Here is a 15,475-nt window from a genome sequence, read left to right as displayed (position 1 = left end):
TGCGCTAATTATTTTAAAACCTCTTCTCACTCTGGTGCTTACCAAAGGCATGCGGTAAATTTAGGCCTGCACTTATAAATTTGAGTGTTGTAGCTCCTTTCGATACAAGGCAACACAGGGAAGTTCTTTTTTGTAAAACGGGCGTTTATTGACTCCTTGTTGTATACACCATCCACGCCGACACGCCTCCAAGCTAAACGCCAACACCAACGCCGTGAGAACTTACAAATGCAGTACAATACAGTACATCAGTCTTTGAATTTACATCAATAAACAACTTGGAAATAAATTAAATTACAAAATATACAATACCTCGTTGGCTGCTTGTAATGAAAAGAGGTTCTAATAATCACTTGCTTGAAGTTTTACACGAATTATCGAATACACTCAAATCTTTTGAGGAGCTGAAGACAACGTGCTCAAGCACCCTCCCCTCTTGCATGTTCTACTTTGTTTACGGTCCGTGTGTTCGCAACATCACAACAATCGTTCCGCTTTGCAACACAATTAACACATTTACATTTTGCTCAGGATATTTTACAATCACACATTTTCTAATAATATTTTATAACTCTGCATCAATAAGTTATTTATTTATTTATGAAACATATTTAAAGTATGAAAACTCTCAGAAACAGCTACAAGTGTGATGTAAGGATACCATCATGAAAAGCACTTTTGATTACAAAAACGTTATTATGTTCTTTACTTTACTTATAAATGAAGTCCATGCGCAGCTCCTTCTGATCAAAAGCATCGATAACTTCTTCTGCAGCCGAGTAGTCGCAAGAAGGATCACTAGCGCCCTCTACCACCAGGAGGCGGGAGTCATTTAATGACTCATATTTGACACACGCAGCTACGGTATATTAATAAAACATAGCTGCTTACTTTTCTTTTTAGCATATTCAATAGCTTGGACCTTAAATCCTACTGAATAGCTCTTGATCTTCTTCCCTTTATGCGATTTCAAATGATTGAAGTCAGCCTCCTCCATTTTGAAAATGATGACAGGTGAAGTGTCACTCGTGACGTGACGAGTTTAACCCGGTGGAAATTCTAGACATATGTTAATTATTTGGCGAAATGAGTTTGACCCGGCGTAAATTCTAGGCATGCGCTAATAAAAATAATATTTTGCGAAACGAGTTTGACCCGGCGTTAATCCTGAGCCGGCGGTAATGCTAAGCATGCGCTAATTATTTTGCGAAACGAGTTTGACCCGGCAGTAATTCTAGGCAGGCGCATACTATATACCCGGCGGCAATTCAAGGAAATACGGTATACATCGCCCCGGAGTATAAGTCGCATTTTTGGGGGAAATTTATTTGATAAAACGTACCTGAAAGTACCTGGATAGCGAGCGCAAAAAAGTGACGGCTTCCGGAGTGTTATCCAATATATGTACCGTATTTTTCGGAGTATACGTCACACCGGCCGAAAATGCATAACAAAGAAGGAAAAAAACCTATATAGGTCGCACTGGAGTATAAGTCGCATTTTTGGGGGAAATTTATTTGATAAAACCCAACACCAAGAATAGACATTTGAAAGGCAATTCAAAATAAATAAAGAATAGTGAACAACAGGCGGAATAAGTGTGCGCTATATGAGGCATAAATAACCAACTGAAAAGGTGCCTGCTATGTTAATGTAACATATTATGGTAAGTCATTCAAATAACTATAACATATAGAACATGCTATACGTTTACCAAACAATCTGTCACTCCTAATCCATAAATCCCATGAAATCTTATACGTCTAGTCTCTTACGTGAATGAGCTAAATAATAATATTTGATATTTTACGGTAATGTGTTAATGATTTCACACATAAGTCCCTCCTGAGTATAAGTCGCACCGCCGGCTAAACTATGAAAAAAACTGTGACTTATAGTCTGAAAAATACGGCATAGCAACATATTTTTTAGCACATATATGCCAATAGGAGCATTTCAAAATGGTCTCCTATTTGTCTTATTTCCAGTTGTATTATTTTCTCAATTATTATTAATGTACCAGATTTTCCTGACTATAAAATGCACCGGCATATAAGCCACACCCACCAAATTTTGGAGGAGAAACATATTTTTCCATATATAAGCCGCACCGGACTATAAGTCGCAGATACATACCTTGTGAAATTAGTTATTTACACAGACATATTTATCTACATACCTAATTGTTTCCAAACGGTGTCTGTAACACGGCAGTAAAACGGCTGATCAAACAAAACAGAAGTCATGGTCATGGACCCACTATTTGCGCAAGCTAGCTCTCCAATCAGCTAATGTGTCCGAGCGCAAGAGGTAGTACTCTTCCTGTTACTTCGTTAAGACCCAATCCTTCCTACTTGCGATAGAGCTAGTTTCCCTGATATAAGCCGCTCCGGACTATAAGGCGCAGATATATATGTTGTGAAATTAGTTATTTACACAGAAGTATTTTGTCAATGTTGATTTACATACCTCAATTGTTTCCTAATAACTTAGTAGTAAAACGGCTGATCAAACAAAACAAAAGTCTCCAATCAGTTAAACAGGCTCAATAACTCCATGGTAGAGTTTTGGTGAATTTACTGAGGAATTTGTAAAAGTGAAACAATACAAAAAGAATGTAATAGTAAGTTAATAATACTAACACAGACACTTGTAAACCTGTTAGCATATTAGCTAAGGATTACGCATGAAAACACTCCTACAGACATCACACATGAGACGCTTTAGTAAGTAAGAATTGTTTTAGTTATATTGTAAAACTTACAAACGTTGCTTGGAGTGATGAATGAAGAATCCATACGAGTAGTAACGCTATGGATGGCTAGAAGATTTAGCACGAGTCTAAACAGAAAGGCATTAGTACTTGCAGTGAGCGAATCGTCGTCCAAAAGATGGCGCAATAACACAAAGAAACAACACACCATTCAAGAGTCTTTGTGTGTGTTTAACGAAAACTATTTGCTTTATAGCCGTCAGCGAAGAAAAATCCATAAATTAGCCGCACCCTTTTATAAGTGGCAGGGATAAAACACATTTAATAGACTTAGACTTCCTTTTTATTGTCATTCAAATTTGAACTTTACAGCACAGATAAGAACGAAATTTCATTACATACGTTCATGGTAGTGTAGGATAGAAAAAAGCAATAAGGCGCATATATAATTAAATAAACATGTATAAATAATATATAAATATATATATAAAATAAATAAATATATATAAATAAATAGATTACTGTACAGATATATATATTGCACTTTTTCACATGCGTCCAGGTTTATGGATGTAGGTTAAATTGTCTTTTTTTATTCCAGCGAGTTAATCCATTTTGAGGGGAGTTGAAGGGATAATTTAATTATGATGCGTTCAAGTGTCTTTCGGCCTGAGGGAAGAAGCTGTTACAGAACCTGGAGGTTCTGCTACAGAGGCTGCGGAACCTTTTCCTAGAGTCCAGCAGTGAAAACAGTCCTTGGTGGGGGAGGGGGGGGAGTCTTTGCAGATTTTCTGAGCCCTGGTCAGGCAGCGGCTTTTTGCAATCTCCTGGTACATACAATGGTCAAATCTTCTCACACAAAAACACAATTTACAGCATCTATTCCTGTTGAGTGATGCATGAGGGGCCATTTATTAACCCAACAACATCCTTAGGGACTTCAGTTTTGTTGGCAAACATGTAAAAATGTAAGAAAAAAACGAAAAATTTGATACGTAATTTGAAATCTACCGTATTTTTCGGAGCATAAGTCGCACCTGCCGAAAATGCATAAATAAGGAAGGAAAAAAACATATATAAGGCGCACTGGAGTATAAGTCGCATTTTTGGGGGAAATTTATTTGATAAAACCCAACACCAAGAACAGACATCTGAAAGGCAATTTGAAATAAACAAAGAATAGTGAACAACAGGCGGAATAAGTGCATAGTTTATCTGTTTACGGCAAGACCATCCTCACGATGGCCTAGCTCAGTTGGTGGAGCGTAAATAACATATTTATGTTATCTATTGGCATAAATAACCAACTGAGAAGGTGCCTGGTATGTTAACGTAACATATTATGGTAAGTCATTCAAATAACTATAACATATAGATTTATTTATTTATTCAGCCTTTATTTAACCAGGTAAAATCCCATTGAGATCAAAGATTTCTTTTCCAAGGGAGACCTGGCCAAGAGGGCAGCAGCAAGGTTACATTAAAAACAGTAAACAACACATAAAACATAAAATTTACAACATTAAAACTTGCTCACATAACACATGTGCGTACAGACAAGGTAGACTGCAATCCTTTCACAGAAGCTTTAAACTCATTTAATGTAACAAGGGTTTGAAGTTGAAGATCCGATTGTAGGTTATTCGAAGCCTCCGGTGCTGAAAACCTAAATGCTTTCTTGCCCAGTTCAGTTCTTACTTTGGGGATGACAAATTGCAGAACATTCATTGAACAAAGATTGTGAATTCCTTGATTCTTTGTTAAAATACGAGATAGATAAGATGGAGTGATACAAAGAATGGTTTTGTAGATGAAAACATACCAACGATTGAGGCGTCGAGCACAAAAAGAACATGGACATGCTACACGTTTACCAAACAATCTGTCACCCTTAATCGCTAAATCCCATCAAATCTTATACTTCTACACTGCAAAAACTGAAATCAAAGTAAGATTAAATATCTCAAATAAGGGTGATATTTGCTTATTTTCTGTCTAGTAAGATAATTCTTCTCACTAAGCAGATTTTATGTTAGAGTCTTTTACTTGTTTTAAGGGTTTTGCTCCTAAATGATCTCAGTAAGATACTACAGCTTGTTTCCGGCATTTTATGACCTATTTTGAGTAAAATATGCTTGAAACTATTTTTGTCCAAGTGTCCAAAACACACCCAGCAATGGTGCACAGGAAGGCGGGGAAGAAGAGGGGGAAAATGCGGCCAAAATGTTCAAAAGTCCCAATTGTGTCCAAAATACCTCCCCGGGGTTCCAGTCCCACGAGTCCCGCCGCGGGCCACACAAGTCCTGGGATACAAAAAATGTCCAAAACGCACCCAGCAAAGTCCCACGGGAATTAGGGGGGGGAAATGAGAAAAGTCGGCAAAAGTCCCCCAAAATTTTCTAAATACCTACTCAGGTTCGAGTCCCAACCGGGTTCGAGTTTGAGTTTGAGTGCACACTCGAACCCGGGTGGGACTTTTGAACATTTCCCCGACTTTTCTCACTTTCCTCCCCACCTTCCCGTGGGACTTTGCTGGGCGCGTTTTGGACATTTTGGCTATCCCGGCCGGCGGCGGAACTTGTGGGACTCGAACCTGTGTAAGTATTTTGAACATTTTTGGGACTTTTGCTGACTTTTCCAACTTTCATCCCCTCTCCCCATGGGACTCGGCTGGGTGTGTTATGAACATTTAGGGCATCCTGGGACTTGCCCGGCTGTACATAGAGATTTTATGTTAGAGTGTTTTACTTGTTTTAAGTGTTTAGGTCCTAAATGATCTCAGTAAGATATTACAGCTTGTAGCTGAGATTTGATGACCTATATTGAGTAAAACATGCTTGAAACGAGAATATCAAATGTTGCAAAGCTGTGTCAGCAACATTTACAAGTATAAAACTAGTTTTTAAAGTAAGAATTTCTTATTTCAAGAATGTAAAACAAAATCATGACTTTGACACAATTGTTTCTCATATTAAAACAGATGACAGCCAAATAGACTTTGCCGTTTTTATTTTAATGAAACAATAGAAAATTCTTACTCGTATACTGTAGTAGTACACTTGTTATTAGTGAGAATATACTTATTTTGAGGTATTTTTGGGTTCATTGAAGTTAGCTAATTTTACTTGTTTTGGAAAGTCTTGACTAGCCAAATTTTCTTGTTCTATTGGCAGATAATTTTGCTTAGTTCAAGTAAAATACCCCTCATTTTTGTATTTTTTTTTCTTGTTTTTGAACACTGACTTTTTGCAGTGTAGTCTCTTACGTGAATGAGCTAAATAATAATATTTGATATTTTACGGTAATGTGTTAATAATTTCACACATAAGTCGCTCCTGAGTGTAAGTCGCACCCCCGCCCAAACTATGAAAAAAACTGCGACTTATAGTCCGAAAAATAAGGTAAATATTACAAGAAAATTTTAAATTTCTGTTGTGACAAACTGTATTTTTAGCAGTATGAAAATGTTAGTTTTTTGTCATTACAGCACATCTTCCTGCTCTTTCTGATAAGCTTCTTAGCGACAAAACCCCAGCAGCTGTCCTCAAATGGCCCCCTGGCCGCACTTGGACACCCCTGTCATATAACTTTGTCACCTATTACACAAGTTTTTGAATGGCCCCTGCATGCTGTGACTTTTAGTTATGTGGCCCTTGCTGGAGAAAGTTTGGACACAGAATGTTCTAAATCAGGGGTCGCCAACCCAAAATGTTGAAAGAGCCGCATTGGACCAAAAATACAAAAACAAATCTGTCTGGAGCCGCAAAACAAATTTAAAAGCCATATTACATGCAGATAGTGTGTCATGAGATATAAATTGAATTAAGAGGACTTAAAGGAAACTACATGAGCTCAAATATAGCTACAAATGAGGCATAATGATGCAATATGTACATATAGCTAGCCTAAATAGCATGTTAACATCGATTAGTTTGCAGTCATGCAGAGACCAAATATGTCTGATTAGCACTCCACACAAGTCAATAACATCAACAAAACTCACCTTTGTGCATTCACGCACAACGTTAAAAGTTTGGTGGACAAAATGAGACGGAAAAAGAAGTGGCATAAAACACGTTCTAGAAAGTCGGAGAAAGTTGTACATGTAAACAAACCACGGTGAGTTCAAAGACCGCCAAAATTAGTAGGACAAAACGGCGCTCGCCAAATACTTGATTCAGTGAAGCATGTTTAATACAATCAGTGTGCTTTCTAACAAATAGGGAGGTTTGTGTCATGTTTGTCCTCCCGCAAAAACCCCCTCATCTTTTTCCATTTTTCATATATTTTTGAAAAAGCTCCAGAGAGCCACTAGGGCGGCACTAAAGACCCCCGTTCTAAAAATTTTTTGGGAAGACACTTATCTGAATTCTTCTAATCTTGATATTTGTGTTCCCTCTTCAGGACTACGACTTGTGCATCACCTGCTACAACACCAAAGGCCACGAGCACAAAATGGACAAGCTGGGTCTGGGCCTGGACGACGACAGCAACAACGCGGCGTCGGCGGCCACCCAGAGTCCGGGGGACTCTCGCCGCCTCAGCATCCAACGCTGCATTCAGTCGCTGGTCCACGCGTGCCAGTGTCGCAACGCCAACTGCTCGCTGCCGTCCTGCCAGAAGATGAAGCGCGTGGTCCAGCACACCAAGAGCTGCAAGCGCAAGACCAACGGCGGCTGTCCCATTTGCAAGCAGCTCATCGCCCTCTGCTGCTACCACGCCAAGCACTGTCAGGAGAACAAGTGTCCCGTCCCCTTCTGTCTCAACATCAAGCAGAAGCTGCGGCAGCAACAGCTGCAGCACAGACTCCAACAGGCCCAGATGTTGAGAAGGAGGATGGCCAGCATGCAGAGGGTGGGACAGCCTGCTGGGGGCCAACCAGGGGGACCAGTTATGGGGCTTCCGTCACCTGGTACCAATGGCATCACTGCACCCAGTACTCCGACATCTGTGGGTACTCAACCTCCGACTCCTCAGACGCCAACTCAGACCATGCCCCCGGTCCCTCAGCAAGGGTTGGGACCTGGACCTGGAGCCCAACAACCTCCTCAGCAGGGCGGCATGCCGCCTCAGCAGCAGCTTCACCACCAATTTCATCAGATGCCGGGCGGCGGAGGGGGTGGGCCGGGAGTCATGATGGGCTCGCCGCAACATCCGCACCAGATACTCCCTCAAGTCCAGCAGCAGCCAAGTGTCGCCGGAAGCAACCATCAGCAGCTCCATCAGCACCCCAACAGTGTTCCTGCGTATGCTAGCAGACCCCCAGGCTCCTCCCCAATCCACCATTCCCAAGGAAAGCCGGTTCTTGGGTCCGCCACGCCTCCTCGGCAACAACCCGGTTGCCCTGTCATGGCGGGAAATGTCGGCGGGCAACCCTCCAACCAGCCCCAGCTCCAGGGCCAGCCTGCTCTTCCACAGCAGCAGCAGCCGCTTCCCTCTGGTCCCCCACCTGCTGCGGTAGAGATCGCGATGAAGATCCAGAGAGTAGCTGACGCTCAGAGAAAGATGGCTCTGCAGAGACAAGCGGCTGCGGCCTTGATGCCTTCTCACGCCCACCACCAACAGGGCCAGCAGCAGATAGCCATGGGACACCCGGGGACCGGGGCGGCAGGCGCACAAACACAAGCCGCTGTGCAGTCCGCTCGCGCACACATGGATCAGCAACAAGGTGCATCAGCTGGGATGATGGCTGCGGCTGGTGGGCCCATGCAGCAGCAGCAACAACAACAACCGCAACAAGGGAACCAGATCCCATCTCAGGTGCAACTTCAGCAGCAGAGGATGGGCGCCCCGCTTCAAAACCAGCAACAGTGGACAGGCCAAGGAATGCCACCCCAGCAGAGGCAGGCCATGATGAACCAAATGAGCCATCAAGCGTTGATGTCGGTGCAGCAGCAGCAGCAACAACTGCAGCAACAACAGCAGCAGCATCATCAACATCAACAGCAGCAGCAACAAGCTCAAAGCCATACCGCCATGATGAACATGGCACAGCAGCCCCAAGGTGCTGTTGGTGGGGTGCCGAGTGGAGCTGGTCCAGGAGCAGGTGCTGCTGGAAACATCACCCAGGCGGCCTTACACGATCTTCTACGCACTCTGCGCTCCCCCAGCTCACCTCTCCAGCAGCAGCAGGTCCTCAACATCCTGCGCTCGAACCCTCAACTCATGGCCGCCTTCATCAAACAGAGGGCCTCGAAATACAAGGGAGGCCAGGGGGGGCCCGGTGGCCCGGGCGGCATACCAGGAGGACCTCCTGGACCCACAGGGGGTCCTGTCGGTAACGTCATGGGGGGCGGCGGCCCACAGGTGACCAGCCAGCCAGGCATGCACATGGGCGGCCAGGGGGGCGCAAACGTCAACATGGCCACCATGGCTCAGCTGCAGCAGGTCCAGCAGCAGCAGATGCAGCAACAGCTGCAGCAGCAACAACAGATTCAGCAGCAGCAGCAGCAGCAGCATTTGCAGCAGCAAAGACCAGTTATTGGTTTACAGCAGCAGCAAGTTGCAGCTCTCCAGCAGCAGCAGCAGCAGCAGCAGCAGGCAGCAGGAGGACGAGGTCCGCAGGGTCAAGGACCCCAGATGGCAAATCTTAACAATCCTCAATTTCGAGAGCTGCTCATGAGGAGACATCTGCAGCAGCAGCAGCAGCAGCAGCAGCAGCAGCAGCAGCAACAGCAGCAGCAAATGGGAGTTAACCACGGGCAGTTTCAGCAGCCACAGCCACCACAGGGCCAAGGCTACATGGGACAACCTGGGATGCAACCTCCCCCGGTGGGACAGGGGCCCCCGGGAGGGTCTCAGCAGCCCGGAGGTCCCCCCGGCCAGCAGGGTCAAGGGTACCCAGGTTCTGCGCAGCAGCAGGTCACAGCTGCACTGCAGCAGAGGCTCCAGCATCAGCACCACCTCCAGATGCAGCAGCAGCAGCAGAACGCCATGGTGGGGCTGCCAGGGGGAGATTCGGGGCCCGGTGGTGGCGTGGTGGGACCCCAGCAGTCGCCCCAGGGTCCTCAGAGCGGCCAAAGTGGCCCCCCACCTTCGCAGGCCCTTCTCCAGCAGGCGCTCCACCAGAGGCTGCTCCAGCAGCAGCAGCAACATCTGGCAGCAGGAGGCTCGCCGGCGCAGCACAGCAACCCCATGAGCCCCCAGCAGCCCCCGCAGATGGCCCAGTCCCCCCACCCGCACCTGCAGGGCCAGGCGCTACCCACATCCCTGGCGAACCAGGTGCGCTCCCCGCAGCCCTCGCCCAGACCCCAGTCGCAGCCGCCACACTCCAGCCCGTCCCCCCGCATGCAGCCCCAGCCGTCCCCGCATCACATATCCCCCCAGATGCAGACGGGTTCCCCCCGCCCGGCCCACCTGAACCAGCACCACCCGGGCATGGGGGTCCCGCCTCCTCCTCTTCCGCAGCAGAACTCCATGGAGCAGTTTGGCTCCGACCAGAGCGCCATGTTGTCTCAGCTGAGCGGCATGGCCGGTCTACACGGGCAGGGGGGCGGCGGTCAGGACCCCCTCGGCCAAAGTATGAACCATAACCCTTTAGACATCATGTAGGAATTCTACTTCCTGTCTCGTGTCCGCGCTCGCACAAACTGCACTCATCCAGGACAGTGTTATCATTTTTTAGAATGTTATTTAAAATGTTTCAATAAAGATGAACTTCCTGTGGGAGATGAACGCGAAAATCAAGCAGTCGTTACAAAAAGTAGAAGAAATAATTATAAGTTATTGCTGTTTAATATATTTTTGGGGGCGTGGTCTAACAGAATATGAAAGGTTATAATATTTTTGGAGGTTCCCGGGGGTTATCTTGCCTTTTTAAAACTGTTTTTAAGTGTTTTGGATTAAAGCAAATCTTTTTTGTGTCCCAACATGGGATTATTATTATTATTATTAATATTCATGTGAACCCAAACATATCTTCCTTTTTATTTATTGTTTTTGGGGTCGGGGGGTCCTGTACCTTGACCCTTCTATAGAAATATATTTTTGTTATTAAAAGTTCATACGGGATAGTTTTGCTTTCACTTTAGCGAGATGAACATGTTTGAGTGACATCACGGCCCCGCCCCCAAGGGACAGCCACCATGCTGGGAAGTCGCCAAGACGCAGACCCCCCTCCCTGGAATGTGTGCACTCCTTCCTTCAGACACTTGACAGGAGCCCGGGAGGCTTGGGGAGGTGGGCTGCATTCCTGTGTGCCTCGGAACCTTCCACGACATGGGCTGTGAAAAGGAGCGTGACGGGGCTCCGGTGTCTTTTCTTGTTTTCATTCGTCATAATTCTCCTGTTTGGATCCAAAAGAAGTTGCACAGGAAAGATTTATTCTCCGTCTTTCTGCCGCTTCCCTTTGCTGCTGCCCTCGGACTCCGCCCCCCCAAAGTCCGGTCTCTATCTTTCTGCGAAGAACTTTGGGAGTTTATTTAATATTTTTTACTGTACAACGGAAACACAAACTGTGGACTTAAATACTGTTTTTTTATAATAAAATCAAAATGACCAATAGTCACGTGGCTGCTTGTTTGTGGAGAACCCTTTTTGTGGGCCCCGTGTTGGTCTTTACACCAAAACATCGATTCACCCTTCTTACTCACCCCGAATTAAATGATTCATCATTTTCATAAATCGATTTATTTATCTATTTTTCATAAGAATCCATTTTTAAAAGATTGTTTTTTAGCCTAACCTTAACCAATGCCAACTGTTTCGACAAAGTTTCCTTACAATTCTTAAACCCGTTGCCAGAATCCAATCGTCCCTCCCAGGAATAAAAATCTGAACAAAATGTTCTGACCCCAAAGAGTCACACCCCGAGTCTGAAGTTACTTCATTTAATTTTGCTTCTCCAGCCCGCGGTCTTCGGGTCAAACTGGAGAATGGCTCTTGTCGGATGGTCAGGGGGAAGTCTGAGGACATGGCTGAAACCAGCGGATGCGACGTGGCGCTGCCAGGCAGGAGGCTCTAGGTTGGCACGTGCGAACACTAAGCACTTCGATGGAAACCCGCGGTGGTTCTGAGAGCCCTGCTATCAAAGCCATCGATTCTTGCCGCCAGAGTCCTGTTCAAGGGCCAAGTCTCCGAAGCATAAAGCAGGATGGAGAGTTGTAAAATTGGAGCCTTGTCTCGCGTGAGATGGTCTGGTGCCGCCAGAGTCGTTTCTGCAGATGAACTCTGGTTTAGGTCCAATCCGAATCCCAGATACACAATGGTCTTGACAGGCTTTACAATGTTGTTACCATAGCGGAGGTGGATCGGGTCCATCACCTAAATACATGAACTTGGTTTTCGTCCAGCTCGCTTTGAGGGTTAGGGTTTTTATGGATTGATCTTTATTGTCATTGAATAAGTACAACAAACTTTTGTTTTCAGCACAAACCCTTTCAAGATTCATCCTGCAGGGCAGACAGTCCGATGTTATCCAAATCACAAGAGAGTCCACAGTTCTGCCCGCATCCTCCAATCATTTGTGGCTTCTTTGAAGACTGCCGGCAACTTCCACTTTGTGGACAAACCAGAGCAACGCTTACTCCAATCAGCATATGTCCTGTTGTCATCATTCCCAATAGGTGATATCTTCACATCCTCCACTGAATGGGTTGCCAGACACTCCGACCAAGAGTCCGTGGTGTGTCCAGCAACAACCGACAGGCAGGTTCCCCCAAACCAGAGATCTTGTCAATTTGGTTGAGAGACCAGTTAATTAGTTCTATTGTTTAGATTTGGAGAGCATTGCAAAAAGAAGCAAGCAGGAGAGGGAAGGGCAGCGTCCGCCCTCATTGAGCGCCAGTGAGAAATATTCCCAGAGCGTCTCTCAGCTGGCAGTAGGATGTGCTAACCAAGATGGTGTCCTCTTACTCCAGGTCTGTAAGGTGGTAGCTGCCCAAAGACAGCCCGGGAATCCACTCCCAAACTCTGCACATCATGTGGTCAATGATGCAGTTAGAGGTCAGGAGCAGGCACACATGGACAACTAGTCAAGAGTCTCTGCCGTTTGTACGGACACATCTCTGGGCGTTGTTGTTGAGCGGCTTGAACCATCTTAGACGGAGCTCCAAGGACCAGAATCTATGAACCAGATGGAGAGATGGCGGTCTTTACGGAATTCCTCGGTTTTCTCTCTCAGCAGACGAACGGCAGAGATGTGGTCTGTTGTGAAGCGATGAGGCATGAAGCCAGCCTGCTGGGAACGGCGGCTGCTTCTGATGGCTGAAAAAGCACGAGAGAGCAAAATCCTGGTAAAGAGCCAGAATGACTGTGGTTACTGTCACCCTTACCTTTCCAGAGGGTTACTGTCACCCTTACCTTTCCAGAGGGTTACTGTCACCCTTACCTTTCCAGAGGGGTAAGTAGACTCCTCTGGTCCAGTCACCGGGAAGCCTCTCTCTCTCCCGCACCTGATTGAATATATGGGTATGCCAACTGATTTTAGCATCTCAGCGGTTATTGCAGAGAGGGCGGGCGCTTTCCTGTTAACAAGAACCTAGGGTGTTTGTAGACCACGCCCTCGGGTGTGTGTGTGTGTGTGTGTGTGTGTGTGTGTGTAGACAAGGCCCTCGGGTGTGTGTGTGTGTAGACAAGGCCCTCGGGTGTGTGTGTGTGTAGACAAGGCCCCTCGGGTGTTTGTATGTAGACAAGGCCCTCGGGTGTGTGTGTAGACAAGGCCCTAGGGTGTGTGTATGTAGACAAGGCCCTCGGGTGTGTGTGTAGACAAGGCCCTCGGGTGTGTGTGTAGACAAGGCCCTCGGGTGTGTGTGTAGACAAGGCTCTCGGGTGTGTGTGTGTAGACAAGGCCCTCGGGTGTGTGTAGACAAAGCCCTCAGTTGTGTGTTTGTAGACAAGGCCCTCGGGTGTGTGTATGTAGACAAGGCCCTCAGGTGTGTGTATGTAGACAAGGCCCTCGGGTGTGTGTGTGTAGACAAGGCCCTCGGGTGTGTGTATGTAGACAAGGCTCTCAGGTGTGCGTGTGTGTAGACAAGGCCCTCGGGGATGTGTGTGTGTAGACAAGGCCCTCGGGTGTGTGTGTGTAGACAAGGCCCTCGGGTGTGTGTGTGTAGACAAGGCCCTCGGGTGTGTGTATGTAGACAAGGCCCTCGGGTGTGTGTGTGTAGACAAGGCTCTCAGGTGTGTGTGTGTGTGTGTAGACAAGGCCCTCGGGTGTGTGTATGTAGACAAGGCTCTCAGGTGTGTGTGTGTGTGTGTAGACAAGGCCCTCGGGTGTGTGTATGTAGACAAGGCTCTCAGGTGTGTGTGTGTGTGTGTAGACAAGGCCCTCGGGTGTGTGTATGTAGACAAGGCTCTCAGGTGTGTGTGTGTGTGTGTGTGTGTGTGTGTGTGTAGACAAGGCCCTCGGGTGTGTGTGTGTAGACAAGGCTCTCAGGTGTGCGTGTGTGTAGACAAGGCCCTCGGGTGTGTGTGTGTAGACAAGGCTCTCGGGGATGTGTGTGTGTGTAGACAAGGCCCTCGGGTGTGTGTGTGTAGACAAGGCCCTCGGGTGTGTGTATGTAGACAAGGCTCTCAGGTGTGTGTGTGTGTAGACAAGGCCCTCGGGTGTGTGTGTGTAGACAAGGCTCTCGGGGATGTGTGTGTGTGTAGACAAGGCCCTCGGGTGTGTGTGTGTAGACAAGGCCCTCGGGTGTGTGTATGTAGACAAGGCTCTCAGGTGTGTGTGTGTGTGTAGACAAGGCCCTCGGGTGTGTGTATGTAGACAAAGCTCTCAGGTGTGTGTGTGTGTAGACAAGGCCCTCGGGTGTGTGTGTGTAGACAAGGCCCTCGGGTGTGTGTATGTAGACAAGGCCCTCGGGTGTGTGTATGTAGACAAGACCCTCGGGTGTGTGTAGACAAAGCCCTCAGTTGTGTGTATGTAGACAAGGCCCTCAGTTGTGTGCATGTAGACAAAGCCCTCGGGTGTGTGTAGACAAGGCCCTCGGGTGTGTAAATGCAGACAAGGCCCTCGGATGTATATGTAGACAAGGCCCTTGGGTCTGTGTAGATAAAGCCCTCAGTTGTGTGTATGTTGACAAGGCCCTCGGGGGTGTGTACGTAGACAAGGCCCTTGGGTGTGTGTAGACAAAGCCCTCAGTTGTGTGTATGTAGACAAGGCCCTCGGGTGTGTATATGTAGACAAGGCCCTCGGATGTGTATATGTACTGTAGACAAGGCCCTCGGATGTGTATATGTACTGTAGACAAGGCCCTTGGGTGTGTGTAGACAAAGCCCTCAGTTGTGTGTATGTAGACAAGGCCCTCGGGTGTGTATATGTAGACAAGGCCCTCGGGTGTGTATATGTAGACAAGGCCCTTGGGTGTTTGTAGACAAAGCCCTCAGTTGTGTGTATATGTAGACAAGGCCCTTGGGTGTTTGTAGACAAAGCCCTCAGTTGTGTGTATATGTAGACAAGGCCCTTGGGTGTGTGTAGACAAAGCCCTCAGTTGTGTATATGTAGACAAGGCCCTCGGGTGTGTATATGTAGACAAGGCCCTCGGATGTGTATATGTAGACAAGGCCCTTGGGTGTGTGTAGACAAGGCCCTCAGTTGTGTGTATGTAGACAAGGCCCTCGGGTGTGTATATGTAGACAAGGCCCTCGGGTGTTTGTAGACAAAGCCCTCAGTTGTGTGTATATGTAGACAAGGCCCTCGGGTGTGTATATGTAGGCAAGGCCCTTGGGTGTGTGTAGACAAGGCCCTCAGTTGTGTGTATGTAGACAAGGCCCTCGGGTGTGTATATGTAGGCAAGGCCCTCGGATGTGTATATGTAGACAAGGCCC

General features: G+C 46.7%; 1 protein-coding gene across 4 annotated transcripts in view; it reads left to right on the top strand.

Annotated features, from left to right (window-relative positions):
* Positions 1–11,215, top strand: part of ep300b (E1A binding protein p300 b) — a 112,826-nt gene extending 101,611 nt beyond the window's left edge. For all 4 annotated transcript variants that reach the window (XM_061884511.1, XM_061884513.1, XM_061884512.1 and 1 more), the window contains exon 31: positions 7,118–11,215. In XM_061884511.1, coding sequence (XP_061740495.1) covers positions 7,118–10,264 — 3,147 coding nt within the window. In that variant the 3' untranslated portion in view covers positions 10,265–11,215. The remainder of the gene's footprint in view (positions 1–7,117) is intronic.
* Positions 11,216–15,475: the final 4,260 nt, after the last annotated feature.

Source organism: Nerophis ophidion, linkage group LG23 (genome assembly GCF_033978795.1).
Source record: "Nerophis ophidion isolate RoL-2023_Sa linkage group LG23, RoL_Noph_v1.0, whole genome shotgun sequence".
NCBI lineage: Eukaryota > Metazoa > Chordata > Actinopteri > Syngnathiformes > Syngnathidae > Nerophis > Nerophis ophidion.
This window is presented reverse-complemented; position numbering and strand designations above follow the sequence as displayed.